Raw genomic sequence first — 12,735 nt, forward strand, 5'->3', positions numbered from 1 at the left:
AATTGCTTTCTTATACAACCCCCAAAGCCCTAAACAAAAATCCAAACAACAGAATCCCCTTATGCATATAACTGTTACAAAGTTTCAAGGATGCCCTAAGTTTTTAAAGGGCTGAACATTCAAAAGTAAGGCTCTAAGGTAAATTAGTAAGATCTTTGTTAATTACAGAAAAATCACAGAAAGAATACCCATCAGACCTTGACTTTCATTTGTGACTTCATTAGTGTTCACTCTTTAACCATATTATCCAAATCAGGCTTTCTCCATAGTAGGCCTGGGGAGATTACTTCCAAAGAGAGCAGGGTTGTATCTGCAGAGAATACTGGCACCTTGAAGAAAGGGGGGTATAGGGTTAATTGTGGGACTGTGTGTTTGTGAGCACGTGGAGATGAGATTTACACCTGTGTGCAGCAGATCCTCAGCCAGAGGAACAGAGTTTTCCTAGACCTGCTTACCAGAGGCAGCCAGTTTGGCCCAGATTTTGGAAAAGAAAATATGGTTGCAATGCCTCAGCAACCCCCTGAAGAGATTATATGGAAATAGGAGAGACAGGATGTCCCTGGTTTTACTGGAGAATTTTGAACAAGGCTCAAATGGTGATGAAGCAAAAGCAGAGATGTAGCAAGAGGCAAGATATAGCTACAAGGCAGTAAAGTAGTAAATGGAGAGATGAAAGGCCACAAAAGAAGCAAGGTAACAAGGCTAAAGATGGGAGAAAGAACTAGTTGTGTGACTGAGGAAATGGGACTGAGGACATAGGAGAGGGGTGGGAGATGCCAGTGAAACGAGTGATAGGAAAACAGTAATAGGAAAAACAGAGAGAAGTGAGGTGTAGAAGGGAACATGAGCTTCTCTTCTCTTACATAAATTTGGAGCTGAAAGATTCTCAGAGCAAAAACATACCTGTTTTCAAGACCAATCTAAGTGAATGTCAGGGCCAGGAAGCAGTTGGTTGTTTATGTGTACTTTTTTTTTCCCAAACCCACCAAAAAGCCTGTTTTCAATTAAAAAAGAAACATAAGGCTTTGCATGGCTCTGTAACACATAGATAGATGGAGGTCTCCTCTTAAAGGAACACATCCACCACTGTCCTGCTGCAATGCTAAATATGCCTGAAAGAAATCCTCTTATGGTGGTTAATCTCTAACTTGGATCTTGCTACTGATCCACTCCTATGTCAAAGGTCACATTTCTAATGACAAAAGCAAAGAAGGGAAGGTAGTAACATGGTGACAGTGGTGCAGTTAAATTTTACTTTTACTTTACAACTTAGGGGCTATTCTAACTAATGGGCCTCTTCTAGTTAGAACAAGAATGCTCCCTCTGCTCTTCAGGGAGAGTGTTAAGATTGGTTATCTATGCATTCTAGCTGCCTGTGCATACATAACCTTTCTGAATGCTTGCTTGTGATGGAAACTGTTCGCTGTGTTTTGCAGGTACTTCTGAACTTTCAGCTTCTTCCTGGTCTCTCCTTGCCTCTGATTTCTCTCCCATTTTCTTATGAGACTTGGTTTTTCTCAAATGCAATTTTTCTCTTTCTCGTCTCTCTTTTGCACCTTCAGGTTGCTAAAAGGCAGGGAAAAAACAGCAGGGAATTAAAAGAGACTCTTACAAGAACAACAACAACAACAAACCCTCTCATTATTTTATTTCACTATGTAATAAAATATTCCAGTAACCTGCCTCACCAAGATCAGTTTTACCATGATGGGCTCAAATTTAAGGCCCAAGCCAGTCACCCTAAAGCTCAGCAAGAAGAAACATACATTCTTTGATTTTACTCTGGATTTGCTAGGAGGGTCATAGGCTCAGTGGACTTGAAGAGGAGAGCAGACAAGAGGGAGAAAGGGAGGAACTCTGAGATTTCAGCCCAGACTCCATGTTTCTATCCTTTCATGTGATCCATCTTTATGCCCCAAAGGCTTCTCGGTGCTAGTTGCAAAGACTTCACTGAAAACAAGGTCTGAAAGGTTCTCCAAGACACATTTATACGAGAAAAGCAAAATGCAGGAGAGGAGATTAATTACCTTTCCCACACTGTTCACTGGTCTAATCATGGTGGTTTGAATTGCACCCACAAAGCTCTGAATGCAAAAAACCCTCCATTTGGGGGCACAGGTTTAAACCCAAATTTTCTTTCAGATCTCTGGCCTATTGCTCAGTTCTTTGAGATTCACAAGTCCTTCTCATCTCCCAAACTACAATTGCAACTGAGGGAATGGCAACAACTTGATCTGCTTGAAAAACAGATTCAAATACAGTTCAGCACACTTCACTGCTACAGAGGGGCACTGGAATCCATTATTTTAACTAGAACCAAAGTCATAGTTAATACATTGTGCTCACTATACCTAATCATAACCAACCACATGCTCACAGACTTCCTAGCCACAGTATTGAGAAATTATGGGATTGATCATGTAATTATGCTGCTTATTGAAAAGAGATTTTTTTCCCCCTCTTTTGATGTGCAAAGAGAGTTGAAAATTACTTTTCCATACAAATTGTCAGTGTCAAGAAACTGGGGACAAAAAGGATGCTTCCTTCTGTGGCTGTTTGATGCTAATGTCAGGTGTTATTCAAGCAGTTTTTTGAACAAAGTGACAATTTGATAGTGGATTTCTGATACTTAAAAGTGAGCAAGGATTTATTACCCCTTCTTCCATTGCATGGTACAGCAGATATTATGCATCATAAAAATATATTTAAGTGTTATACACAAAAAGTTGTTATTGGCTACTTCATCAACACACACCAGACAAAATGCTCATGGCTCTGGACAGAATGATGGGGAGAAGATCCCCTGCTGCCTGCATGCCCTTTCAGTGAAAATATGTTCTACTACTTACAGCACTAGCTGCTGCTGCAGCTGTGTGGTGACACTGCAGAAAACAGATGGATGGAGTCCTGAGGGGTAAATGAGAAGCCTGTCAAACACCCGAGTGTTTGGCAGTAATACAGATAACTCCAAATAGGTTAAGTCAGGTCAGCAGCAGTGAAAAAGTGAGCTGGGTGTTGCAGCAAAAGTGAAACAAACCTGGGTTTGTATTGTCATGTTTTGTGGCCACAGCCATAGAAACCTCTGAAAACATTGCCACATGAGCCAGTGCAGTGTCTAATTTTGAGGATAAACATTCCTGAATAAGCCTAGACAGTAACACCACATCCATAATCCTCACACTCATGATACAACTTCAACCTTGTTTGTGCTACTTGTAGTAATTTGAGACCACATGAAAAATTCAAATTGGAGTTTACTTCTGCACTTCCCCCAGCAAAGTCACAGCAATTACACAAAGGAAGAAACTGTCTTGGTTGGTTGGTCTTTTTTCTTCTGCAGTGATCTTAAGTTCTGTAGTGATCTTAAGCTGTTACCTACCAAAGAAACTGAGCGTTTGCTTTTGAGATGCAATTGCTTTTCAAAGGACTCTGCAAACTCCTGAATGGAGTTTGAGCTTGTCTCTGGACATGAGCTGTCTGCTGAAGGTGTTCTGCTTGCCTTCCTGTGGCAGTGGCATTTGACATCTTGGTCTTCCTGAAATTCCTTGGAGCCCCTGAGGTGGCCTGAAGATGAGCCTTTGGCAGAAGCATGAAGTCGTGTTGTATGGAGGGAGGAAAGCTTGGCCTGAAAAACAAAAGGTCTTTGTTGACTATTGAATAGTAAAGCAGAACACACAAGGCAGATTTTTTTCTGTCACAGACACTCTCCCAAACAGTGGTGCAAAGTGAAGGAGCTTTTCCAGAATTCTGTATCTTTTGTTTTTAACTGTAAGAGAATCACACTGCCAAGATCTTGCTTTCTGGAGGCAGCAGCAAGCAGCAGAATTTCCTATTATTTCTGGGTTTGAGGATATAAGTTTTGGTACATAATGAACATTTCAAATATGAAGTGGTCAAATGTAACCTCTTAGTGTTCACTGACACTAAAAGGAGCTGGGACTCTTCATAACCTCAAAAACTCAGGCCTCACACCAGGTTGCAGCTTCTAGTCAGGACTCTCAAAAAGCATTAGCCAGCCTTTTGTGGCCACATGAGTCAGATAAGAGGCTATACCCACAGTGCTCCAGGTCTTATCAGCTGTTTGAGTCTAGAGTGTGACAGCAACAATTTCTCACCAGTTCTGCCAAGTTTTCAGCACAGCCCACATGCAGACAAGATGCTTTATTGCCCAGCTTTGAATTTTCTGCTGTTTTCTTGGGCATATTTGTCTTGAATGAATAAGGAGCACTTTCAGGGTACACAACCCTAACAAAGTAGTTGTAGGAAACAGACTTCTACAATTATATTTGCAGGACTGAAGTGGTGAGTGAGTAGATAGTTGTTTAGTTTCTGTGTGATTCAATTTTCTGAGGCCTGGCATGCAGATAAAAGCTATTGATCTGCATCAGCTGTATTTAACTGAATGTCTGCAAAGGAGATTACACTGAGACAGAACTGCTGTGTCCTGTGGAGTCATGTATTGGTGGGTCTAGAAAGGGACAGACCTGTAGAAGAGAGGTGTGAGAAGGACACCACATAGAGCTGGGGATACCACAAACTTTGCCAGTTGTTGATGATTTGCATCTGAACACTGGTAAGATGCAGATGGTGAAAGTTATGAGAGATGGAAGATACTGAAAATTGCACCCCTGCAGGTGTCAGATCAAAGCACTGCAGGCACCCAGCTGCTGCATACATTTTTGAATGCATATATGTTTTGGACATTATGAGGAGTTTCTTCACAGAATGGATGACTTGGCATTGGAATGGACTGCCCAGGGAGGTGTTGGAGCCAATGTCCCTGGAGGTGTTTAAGGAAAGACAGGACACAGCACTCGGTGTTATGGTCTAGTTGACACGGTAGTGGATTGGTGAAAGGTTGGACTTGATGATCTCAGGGGTCTTTTCCAACCTGATTGACTCTGTGATTCACTGTTGTATAAGCATGGTGCTAAGCCTTCAGCTACTAAGTAATCCCAAGAAGTTCAGCTGGCTTTAAGGGAGATGTGATTTTTTTATAACAACAGAAGGTTTATCCCACTGTTTCTGCAATGCTTTCTAAGAAAATCCAGTAGAAAACCATAGACTCATTACAGGGTTTGTGGTGTGTGTATTGGTTGTTTTGTTATTTTAACAAATGGGAAAACTAAGCCAACTTGGTACAGTGTTTATATGAATCTACAAACCTTGGACTGCAAGGGCCCTGAAACATGTCCTGCACACTTCATTCACTCTGGCCCAGATGCTGCTAGAAATGTATTGGCACAACAGGGACCTATACAGCCTTTCTCTGAGCAGAGAGGCTGTTCATTCATATGGCTGTGGCTGCATCACATTAGACAGACAAGAGATGCTAGAAATAATAAATCTCACACCTGACAGAAGTACCTAATATTGAAGAATGTTTATAAAATACATGGTACTGGTTCTATTTTTTTTCCAGGAGTAAGCTTACTATGTCCAGTGTTACAGACTGCCTCTGAGAGTACTGTTAATGATTTCTGCCATATTATTTTTACTTTAGTTTCAAACCAGTCAATACAGCTGCAAGTTCTGTAAGGTCATATTGTATTGTCACTTTAGAAAGCATCAAAGCAATCCCATTGTGCTCGAGGGATGGGAGCACACAGTCCGTGCCAGGCTCAACAAGCTAAATGTCTTCTCTGTCATTTTAATGGCATCAACATATATTCTTTCCTGGAAATAAAAATTGTCTCATGGTAAAAATCACTGGTATTTGTTCCTAGAGGGTTTGGGAAAAAACCCAAACCAAACACAGGAGGACAGCTGAAATGGGGGATTGTATTCTATCAATCTTGTTTTGCAAAGTCTGGAAATGTTTTCTTTTACTTCTTTTTGATTTCCCTTCACAGATAGAATTACAGTTAAGTCCTTAACAAAAAGACTCCAGTTTACCTACTGATATGGCAGCCATGGTCCAGAAAAGGGACAAGCTTTCCTCTGAAATGCCCATCTGCCTCAGTGGGCTTAGGGTAAAGCTATACAGACAGGTCTATGCAATATTACTGTGACTGTGTTTTCTCTCACAGTGCCTTTTTAAATTCTTCATTATCAAAATGGGGATTTTTTGCCAGTGCTGGGAAAGCCAGAAGCACCAAGGGATCAGAGGTTGTTTTCCATTCCCATTAGTAGTCCTTTTTTTCTTGTTGGGTAAAGGCCACTCATGTTCAGTGTATCTATTTACAAAACAGCTAATCTTCTGCTAATCACCCATCTCAAACACACAAAAGGTATACAAACAAAAATACTTCACACAACAAAAATTGTTGTCAGTATAATTTGCCTTATCTCTTTCTCAGTTTCTGTCTGTAGACAAGTTAATTGTTCACATCTTTTGGGCTTGATCTGGGAGCTTGCACAGCTGTCAGTAAGAACATTAATCTTCAGTGTCAGCACAAGTGTTCATTGTTTGCTGGAGTTTACACAATGACCCGAGTATTTTAGGGACATTTTGGAACATCTGACATTCAGATGCTCTTCCATGGTTTCATTTCCTTTTGAGAACCTTACAGACAAGCACATATTTCTTAAAAATGTTTTGGTCTGGGCTTCAATTGGTCTATAGTAACAACATTGTTGTAGATGTTCGTTAAAGTTTAGTTTAAATGAAATGTCAATAATGTCAACAGCAGTCATTTGTTCTGCTCTCACTCTCAGTTTTCTTTGCAATTTTCTCCTGTGAGCATCAATGCATATTCGAGGGTGGATACATGTATGGGGTTGCAAACTTCTTATTAGTTTTGCTTTTCCTCCAATCTTTTCCTTACAACAAAATGGCTTGGAAGTAAGATGTGTTCTGAACCAAAGTGATGTAGGGTAACTAGAATGTGTCAAGGAAAGTCATAGCTTGAGGCTTCAAAAAGGGTATCACAGTTAATTTGTCTAAAGTTTGCCAGGGAAACAAGTTAAATAAAGGCGATGGAAACAGCTGACTTAATTATCTCTAGGCAGCTTTTACATCCAGTGCTGGCCCACAGCAACACAGGCAGGGCTGAGCTTTCCAGTCTGAGGAGACTGGAGTTAAGTGTTGTTTTAGCCCGACAGATTGGAGTTACATGTTTTAGCCTGACTTGCAAGCGACACAGTGAAGGATGAATATAATTTTGTGTTCCTCTCTGCAAAGTGTGAATGACTATAGCAAAATCATTTTGCAAAGCTCATCTCAGTACTGCTTGTGAGGTATACCAAGATATTGGGAAAACAAAAAAGAAAACTGTTGTTAGTTTGGGAGTTACTCTTCAAAGCTTTATCCATATTTAAGATGGGGACTGTACCATGATAGGATACCACAGGAGTTTATTTCTGCCTTTGAGGTGGGAGCAGTGGCTTGAATGTCTCACTACAGCATTACAAAGACCAACACACCAGTTTGGAGCTGAAACTGATTTTCCAGCAGAACCACCTTTTGTGCTACCCTGAGAGCACTTTGCTGTGTAGCACCAAAAGGCTCGTGGTGCAGAAGCAGTTTGTATGGACAGGACTGCTCTGCTGATGATGCCCTGAATATCAGCCTTGGATATGAAAACAAGTGAGCAGGCAGTGCTCTTTTGGCAGTACCATTGTACCTGCACAAGGAGCTTTTCCCAACACTTGTGTAAGAACTTGCTGACTTGATTTTATCTAGACAGTGGAATTATCTCAATTTTCAGTGTTGAAACAGAAGAAAGGGTACACTTTGACCTGCTGTGGAGGTATTAGCTTTCAGAAGAGATGCATTCTAATCTCAGTTATTATTCCTCCTGATAATTAGCACTGTTCTGATAAAATGAAGACAATATTTAAATTACAGTACCAGAGTTCTGAATCTTACAACAGTTATAATTTGCAATAATGAGTCTTACAGTAGTTATAATTTGGAATAACATTGCAAAAACACACATCCAGGTGCAATAGCTCTCAAGTTACTGCTCTCAAGAAGGAGATGCACTTTCTGGAGGTATTTCCAAGGCATCAGTAGCAACCATTTGTTTAACTTCTGGATTTGGTTGGACAACACATCCTAGTGCTCTTTACTACCAACTACTCAACTTCCAAATCAAGAGTTCATTTCAAAATGTATCCCCAAATCCTAAAATCCCCAGACAAATCTTCCCATCTCATTCCCCCAGTCAACATCTGGCACAGAGATATAATGCAGTTAAAATTTACATCTTTTATATGAAACTAGAGGGGCAAGACAAATTTGCTTGAAGAATTAATTTAAAGACCAGATATAATTAGGTGCACATAATATCTTTAGCTTGTTAAATAGTAACATAAAAAAAATCACAGCCTTTCTGTCAGCTAACTTAATCTAAATTCTAGGTATGGTTTAAGGAGTGCAAGTATAGCAAGTATTTGAATAGCTATTAGCTAAATATTTAAATAGCTATTAGCCAAATATTTAAATAGCTTTTGAACAAGCTGACTATAAGGATATGCTTCAAATAAAAAATCTGCACATACAAATACAGACACAAATATACAAGATGTGTTCAGCACCTTGCTGAATGGAAAGAGATTTAAGGCACATCCTTATACTTCAGTTTCTCTTGAGGCCTAAAAAAATCACATATGCATGGATCTCTGAGTGAAAAAAGTAAAATACAGTAAAATTAATAATAATATTTCTGTTAAGACAACTGATGTAGTTGGAAAAAAAAAAGGAGACAGGTCTGGACCACCTAAATGTTTTTTTTAAAGCTGAAATGAAAGCAACAATCTTTGAATAAAGAGAAGACTGTGAACAGTTGTTTTCAGTTTAACCTAATTTTGATACTCACTTAGACAGCTGTGAGCTGCCTTCTGCACATGAGCCTCCCCTTTCCCATCTGTTTTGTTTTAAGAATAAATAATGTACTTCTACCTTAAAATCTTACTTCACAGTTTAGTAAGCTTTGTTATATGTTGTATCATTGTCTTCAGAGACAGATGTTTTAAAATAGGAGGGACTGCATCCTCTACCTTAAAATAGCAGTTACACTTACCTGAAAGGGTAAGTCCCAAGGGGTAGAGGGTAAAACATCCTAGAGACAATATAGTTGCATAATTAGATCCAAATCCTTTAAAAACATATGGAGTTATACAATTTTTCACATGAGAACAGACTCATTACAGAACAGTTGTCATGGATGCAGGTGCAAAATGTTTTGATCTCTGCCAGCTGTGCTGAGCAGCCAGCACATACAGTAATACATTAGTGGTATTACAGTAATACTGCAGTAATACATAGTTAGGCAGCTATTACATGCTTTTCCTTACATTTCTGGTCCTATCCTCAGTTATGTTGGAGTTTGTCAGTTTTCTGTACTCCAAGATCCCAGAGGCTGGCCCCTGTCAGACAGCTAAGTTCAAAAAGCAACTAGCAGCTGCCAGCAGGAACTGAACTTACTTGGCAAGGTACAAGAACATCCTCATACATCCCTGGGGCCGTGCCTCTGGGGCTGGAACTTACATTTGTATGTATATCACATGCAAACACAGGCAAAGCTGCACACAGCTCTTACCGGTAGGGATGCTCTCCTTTCACTCCACACTCGTGACTGACGTTTCTTGTGGCCTCTGCCTTCTTTCTCCTCATCGATCAAGTTGTGGCCCCAGAAGCTGCTCATCCATTTTGCAAAGAAAATATCATCATCCTCATCATATTCCATGTACAGTTGCTCCAAACTTGGGGAAGTCTCCCAGCCCAAAGCAAGGTCAAATTCCACCACCAAGCCAGTAGCTTCCCACTGTTCTGTCAACGAGAGGAAACAGACACAGTTTCAACCCCTCCTTTTGCACTCCCTCCCCAGAACCTGTCCCACTGCAGCCCCGGGTGCTGTCTAAACATAAAGTCAACCCTTTCTCATCTCTTTTCAACAAGGTTTCCTTTAACCTTTCCATTGCAGCCATGTCCAATATGACACTGCCGCAGGGGGTGGGTGGCAGGGCTGTGGCTGCTCCCTGTGTTGCTGCTGAGTGCCCCAGCTGTCAATACCAATGCAGAGTTGCCCACAGTTACATGCCTGCGGGGGGCAGACCCAAAGTAGGCTTGTGATTTTTGAGAAGCAGAATTGACATATTGATGTTGGTCAGAAACTGGCAGAGCTGCTTGCAGAGACCTAGCTGGCTCTGTGGGAGGGATCACAAATGGCCCACTCTTCTGTTGCTCTCTCTCTCCTGACTTCTGTTGCATCTGCTGTTCCTTCAGTATTTCAGAAACACTGTCTGCCTAGAAGCAACTGCTCATTCATTTTGGGGTTATGGCAGACAACAAGCTTGCAGCTGCTGCTTTTTACCTGAGTGATTTCATCTGTCATATCAGGGGTATGTGAGGCCCTGCCTCACGTGAGTGCACTCAGGGTTAAATTGTGCTGGTTCTTCCTCACCAGCCCTGGGTGTGTCATACAGACCCTGCCCATACCACAGAACAGGGCCAGGGAATGACTTCTGGCCCTCAGACCAAGTGTCTAAACTGATCACATGTACCCTGCATGGTGTTTGTGCTGAGGGTCTCATTGAGGCTCCATGCTGTAATTACTGCACTGTGGCTGTAATCCTTTCTTGCCATTTTTGTGTCTTCTTTATTTCAAAATCTCTGATATAACACAAAAACTGTTGTGGCCCATGAAACTGTTGTGTGCATGGTATGAAACTGGAAGATGTGTTACATGATTTTGGACCAGGCAGGAGGAAGATGAGGGCTCTGAGGCTGTAGAGCTGTTGGGATGATGTTGGAAGACTGCATGAGAAGAAACTAATCTAACTTCCTATTTGAGGCAGTCCTTGGTGTGTGCTGGTGTTCTTCTGCTGCCCAGGCATTGCTGTGGAGATGCTGGATGGTCTTGGACAGAATAAGGCCAAAAAGTTTGCTGGTAATTTAGTTTTACAGAGAGTCAGTGGTCCAGCATTAAACCTTTTCTCCAACCTGTTTAGAACTACTGATGTACCTACAAAACTCCAATTTCATTCATGGGGGTGTAGGGATGAGGTGTAAGTACAGTGTGTGACTGTTCACTCTGAACAATACAGGTGAGGGGAATGATTGCTCATGGGTGTCTACGTGCCCAATTTTACCCTTTCCAGAGCAGGCAAGAGTGTGATTAGCAGAGGGACCTGAGTACACGGGTGTGCAGATGGCATTCCCTCAGACATTCTGTATGGGAGCTTGGAGACACAACCACACCTGAAGCAGCTTGGACAGGAGCAAGAGGGATCCCTGCAAAATAGTACAGCAAGAAGACACCTGAAGCAATGATAAGGATATGTAGGGTGGTTTTCTAGGTGGGGAAGGACACTCCTGGCCATATTCAAAGAGCCTGCATTTGACTTATGTCCTGGAGGAAACCCATCTGTACAGGCAAGTACATCTGAAGACCTACAGGAAGCATGATGTAGGTGGAATTGAGGTTGTCCCAGCAGGAAGTAATTGACCCTTTGGATATGTATTTTCTAATGTGAGGTGACAGGGAGAATGGGGGCGGAGGGGTTGTCCCACAGTTTTGTCAAAATATGCTTACATAAATAGTAATAATCCATCAATTAAAGGACATTTCTCAAGTTGTTTACTACCAGGCACGCAGATACACTGACTCAGAGCACAGCAGGGCAAATTCTAGTTGGGATTCCTGAGGTGTTTGCTTTGCAATCTTATTGTTGTTTTTATTTGCAGCCCCTTTTCCTTCTGTGCAAAATGTGTATTCTCACATTTCCTTCCCACCTACAATGATATTTCCAGGCAAGAGATGATTGGAGCTGATAGTAAAAACATATTAAAAATGATTCCTCTTCATCTCCACCCGAGTGCTCCACAGAAATAAGTGGAGACAGGAACATAAGCTTCCTCTGCCTACAGGAAAGGATTTTAACTAGCCATAGACACACACACAAAGACAAAATTCTAGTATTATATATTAAATTATTTTTATGACAGACTCAATTAATAACTGGGAAGAAAACAAAGATTTCATTTAGATTTCCTTCAACAAGGATTGCTCCAAAACTCTTAAGTACAAAGTCCTAGAAAGTTTTAATCAGCCACATTAGCTGAAACTTCACAGAATTAGAGAATCAACCAATATGGTTGGAAAGGGCCACAGTGGATCATCTGATCCAACTTCCCTGCTCAGGCAGGGTCATCCCAGAGCACATGGCACAGGGTTGTGTCCAGACAGGTCTGGAATATCTGCAGTGAGGGAGACTCCACAACCTCTCTGGGTAACCTGTGCCAGTGCTTGGCCACCTGCAGAGCAAATAAATTCTTCCCCATATTCTGGTGGAACTTCTGTGCATCAGTTTCTGCCCGTTGCTTCTTGTCCCATGGCTTGGTACCACCAAGAAGAGCCTGGATCCATCTTCTTGGAATCCCCTCTTGAGGTTCTTGTAGTCATTGATGAGGGCCCTCCTCAGCCGTCTCTCCTCAAGGCTGAACAGGCCCAGCTCCCTCAGCCTTTCCTCTTAAGAGTGCCTTAATCACCTTCGCTGCCCTCTCCTGGACCCGCTCCAGAAGCTGCGCGTCTCTCTGGCACTGAGGAGCCAGGACTGTGCACAGCACTCCAGCTGGGAGCGGCTCAGAACTCCTTCCTCACGGCTCAGAACTCCTTCCTCACGGCTCAGAACTCCTTCCTCACGGCTCAGAATTCCTTCCTCACGGCTCACTCGCCGCCCCTTCGTCTGGGAGCGCCCCGCGCCCCGCGCCCGCCCGGGGTCGCTCCCGGGGCCGCGCTGCCCCTCCGCGCCGGCAGGGGCGCTGCGGGCGGGCGGAAGCGGCGGCTC

At 42.2% G+C, this 12,735-nt stretch overlaps 1 protein-coding gene across 5 annotated transcripts; it reads right to left on the reverse strand.

Annotated features, from left to right (window-relative positions):
• On the reverse strand, window positions 1-12,615 carry LNP1 (leukemia NUP98 fusion partner 1). 5 transcript variants are annotated; one of them, XM_079320597.1, is made up of 5 exons: window positions 12,549-12,615; window positions 9,486-9,715; window positions 8,967-9,005; window positions 3,380-3,625; window positions 1-1,566 (listed from the first exon to the last, which is right to left on the reverse strand). In XM_079320597.1, exons 2-5 carry the CDS (start codon window positions 9,630-9,632, stop codon window positions 1,366-1,368), a joined length of 633 nt encoding a protein of 210 aa, XP_079176723.1. In that variant the 5' UTR covers window positions 9,633-9,715; window positions 12,549-12,615; the 3' UTR covers window positions 1-1,365. The 5 variants fall into 5 exon arrangements, with proteins under 5 accessions (XP_079176723.1, XP_079176722.1, XP_079176725.1 ...); XM_079320596.1 differs by having other exon boundaries at window positions 12,437-12,584; XM_079320599.1 differs by lacking the exon at window positions 12,549-12,615 and adding an exon at window positions 12,437-12,528 and having other exon boundaries at window positions 9,486-9,710.
• Window positions 12,616-12,735: the final 120 nt, after the last annotated feature.

Source organism: Erithacus rubecula (genome assembly GCF_903797595.1).
Source record: "Erithacus rubecula genome assembly, chromosome: 1".
NCBI lineage: Eukaryota > Metazoa > Chordata > Aves > Passeriformes > Muscicapidae > Erithacus > Erithacus rubecula.